At 37.6% G+C, this 3,900-nt stretch overlaps 1 protein-coding gene across 1 annotated transcript; it reads left to right on the forward strand.

Moving 5' to 3' along the window:
• Nucleotides 1–886: 886 nt before the first annotated feature.
• LOC122320707 lies at nucleotides 887–3,069 on the forward strand. The gene is made up of 2 exons (XM_043208875.1): nucleotides 887–1,966; nucleotides 2,022–3,069. The coding sequence occupies exons 1-2, from the start codon at nucleotides 1,364–1,366 to the stop codon at nucleotides 2,031–2,033; spliced, it is 615 nt and encodes a 204-aa protein (XP_043064810.1). The 5' UTR covers nucleotides 887–1,363; the 3' UTR covers nucleotides 2,034–3,069.
• The last annotated feature ends 831 nt before the right edge of the window (nucleotides 3,070–3,900 follow it).

Genomic DNA, 3,900 nt, shown 5'->3' on the forward strand with positions numbered 1-3,900 from the left:
CGCGTCAAATTTTCCGCGAATCGTGCCGTACGATACACGGCTGTCGCCCCTCGGTCGGTTGGGCGGGTGGTGGGCCGTGGGACTACGGGCGAAAAAAAAAAAAAAAAAAATACGGCTTCTTATTAAAATTCCAGTCCCGCCGTGTGCTTTACCATCTGGATGATTTGTTCCATAGAATGTATATCCTCGTAGTTGGAAGTTGTATTTGTTTGTAAGATGTGTTTCTGAAAGCAGCATTACGTCGATTTGATTGTCTAGAAGGAATTGCGCTAACTCGAGTTTGTGCTGCGAAACGCCGTTAGCGTTCCACGTAGATATTCGTAGGGAAGTCATTATTTGGATTGTTGTGAAACCAGCATTTGTATAAGTAGATTTTGGTTTCGCATTAGATCTTGCATAGTTGTACGCATAAACGACATAAACTCCGTAAGGCTTTGTTGTAGACTGCATATCAAAGATTCAAAGTTACTTTTTGGCTGCTCCGGCGGTTGATGCTGCTGAGCCGTGTTCGGTTCTTGGTGTGTTGATTGCGGCAGTGAGATTTTTGGGGCTGGGGTAGCTTGTCCTGATTTTAAAGCGCTTGCGTATGTGACATTTTTGGCAGAGTTTATGGGTCCTAGTGAGGATCTGGCTGCAGTCGAGAAGAAGACTTCAGGGTTTGACCTGGAGGCTATGAACTGATTATTTTGGGTGCCACGGGTTATTTTGCGTTGAGAGTTAAGGGGGTTCAGCTTCCTTTTGATTTGGATGTACCTATCCATACCAGTCTGCACAGCTGGCTTAGTATTTTCCTTGTTATTGTTATCTTTTTCGGGCAGCGCAGCGGCAGAAGTATTAATGTTTGCGCTGCTAACTGATGACGTCGTTAAACGCGCTGTCGTTACAGTTGCGGTTGTTGTTGTTATTACGGTTGACGTTGTCAAAGAAGTTGCGGTGCTAGTTACAGCGCTCTTTGGCTGCAGAGACATCGATGGTAGCGATGGGGAGCAAGATCACGCTCTCTCGCTCTCTACGTTTAAGAATTCGGTCAAGTTTGGGGTAATTGACCGTGTTTGTGATGAGCTTGCATTACTTTCGGTTGCTTTGAAAGTGAAGTAAGCGTTGTTTCTTTGTACTGAGAGCCGTCTCTCGTCTTCCTCACGTTGACGTTGTGTGCGAACGTCGTTTAGACTCATTGCAATCGAGGTTGAGATTGTTCGAGTTTTAAGTATATCACTTAATTAATTAATTAATCAATATAAACATTTTCGATTTCATCACTAAAAGCGTCTTTTCGCGTTGTTGTTGATTTACGAAACCAGTCACTGCACTTTTTGATATTATTGAATACTTTTTTCCCGGAGCACAGTAAATACACGTCTGCATGCGACGACGATTCGATTTAACGTTAAATAGAATAGAATTAAACCCCCGTATTGCCAGGTGGGCATTAGAACTGCTTGAATACGATTTTGAATTAGTACATAAAGCAGGTAAGCATATGCAGCATGTAGATGCGTTAAGTAGGAACACAAATATTCTAATAGTAGAAACAAATAGTTTCGAAGAACGGAAGTGGAGTGCTGGAGAAAGTTTTGGAAGTTATGTTGATGACAAGGTGATGCTGGCTCAGGGCATAAATATAGACGCTGAAGAACTACTGAGCGTAGTCATCGAGGGCATTCCCAACATAGGGCTGCGTATTCAGGCACAAATTCAATGCTTCGACGATGTTAAGCAGTTGAAACGTGCATTTGCTGATTTTGGATTACCCAAACCGTACGGAGCTAAGAAGGAGGCGACTTCGTTGCAGAGCAAGGACAACAATATTATGCGCTGCTTTAACTGCAACGCTAGAGGACACTGGGCGAAGGACTGCAGGAAACCAAAGCGGGAGAAAGGATCGTGCTACGCATGCGGTGAGATGGGGCACTTTGTGGCGCAGTGCCTGAAGAACAAAACTAAAGGTGTGGGCGACAACAATTATGTAAGAAATTTTGAAATTAATTTTATGAATAGTCCTAATAGTAAGTTGATTACAGAATGCCTCATAGATACAGGAAGCCCAATTTCGTTCATCAAAATTTCAAAAGTACCGAAAGATGTTTGCAAGCTACCAGTTTTAAGTTTATATCATGGATTAAACAAAAGTTATTTAGAAACGTATGGAAAAATATTATGTTATGTCTTAAAGAATTTAAATAAAATACATTTTCATTTGGTTATTGTGGCAAACAAATCTATGAGTCGTGATGTAATCCTAGGTAGAGATTTTATGGAAGCATGCGATTTAAAATTGACTCTGGACACTTTGAAAATGGTTACGTTGGAGAAAGTTGAAAAGCAGATAATTAGTAATGTTAGAAATCAAAAGCAGATAGTTTGTGATATTAGTAATGAGAAGCAGATAGTTAGTGATGTTAGTAATGAAAGTCAGATAGTTAGTGATGTTAGTAGTAAAAATCAGATAGTTAGAAATAATTTAAGTAAAATTGGAGAAGAAAATTATTTAGTTAGTGATGTTAGAAGAATTACGAATGGGGAAAACGCTAGTAATCAAAATTATACTATGGACGAGATTATGTTAAAAAATACTAAGGAATCGGAAATAAATATAGTGGAAAAGGAATTATTTAATATTAATATAGAAGATAAATCTCTTGAATATGAAATTGGAAATCAAGTGGACTATAATGTTAGGCGACAATATATCAAAATGGTAGAACGTTGTTATGTAAATAAAGAAAGGCCAAAGGAACCAAAGATTAGATGTGAAATAAAACTGAGGTTGGAAGATTCGAAACCCTTTAGTTGTTCGCCCAGACGATTAGCTTACACAGAAAAAGAAAAAAAGCAGATCATATTAGATGTATTGTTAGAGAAAGGAATTATTAGATCCAGTGAATCGGAGTAGGCATCTCCAATACTGTTAGTGAAAAAGAAATCAGGAGATCTAAGGTTATGTGTGGATTATAGATGATTTATTAGATAAATTAGTAAATAAAAAAATATTTTCAAAATTAGATCTTAAGCATGGATACTTTCATGTGTTTGTTGAAAAGGAATCAATTAAATACACCTCATTTATGACACCGTTAGGACAGTTTGAGTTTATGCGGATGCCAATGGGGCTTAAAAAATGCTCCGGCGGATTTTCAAAGGTTTATCAATAAAATATTTGCAGATATGATAAGGGAAGACAAGGTAGTTATTTATATGGACGACATTATGATTGCGAGTAAAGAAATACAGGAACATTTGGATGTACTACAGGAGGTTTTTGTCAGATTAGCAAGGAACAAACTAGAGTTAAGAATGGATAAGTGTGAATTTTTGCAAGAAAGTGTAGAATATTTAGGCTTTGTAGTAACGGGCAAAGGAATAAAAGCTAATGACAAGGGAATAGATGCTATTAGAGATTTTCCAGTTCCTGTTAAGGTACATGGAGTTAGAAGTTTTCTCGGATTGTGTTCGTATTTTAGAAGATTTATTAAGGAAGTTTCGACGATCGCCAAACCTTTGTATGATTTATTAAAGAAAGACAAAAAATTTAGTTTTGAAGACAAGGAGTTACAATGTTTTGAGATCCTTAAGAAAAAGTTAGTCGAAGCACCAGTGTTAGGTTTGTATTATTATAAGGATGATATAGAGTTGCATACAGATGCAAGTGCACAAGGATTTGGGGCAGTATTATTACAAAGCAAAGAAGATAAAAAGCTGCACCCTATATTTTATTTTTCGAAAGCTACAACAAAGGACGAGGCGAAATATCATAGTTTTGAGTTGGAAACGTTAGCCATAATATACGCGCTAAGAAGATTTAGAATTTACGTGCAAGGCAAACGTTTTAAAATTGTTACGGATTGTAATTCATTGACATTAACGTTAAATAGAATAGAATTAAACCCCCGTATTGCCAGG

Source organism: Drosophila ficusphila, unplaced genomic scaffold (assembly GCF_018152265.1).
Source record: "Drosophila ficusphila isolate 14025-0441.05 unplaced genomic scaffold, ASM1815226v1 contig_758, whole genome shotgun sequence".
In the NCBI taxonomy this organism is placed as follows: domain Eukaryota; kingdom Metazoa; phylum Arthropoda; class Insecta; order Diptera; family Drosophilidae; genus Drosophila; species Drosophila ficusphila.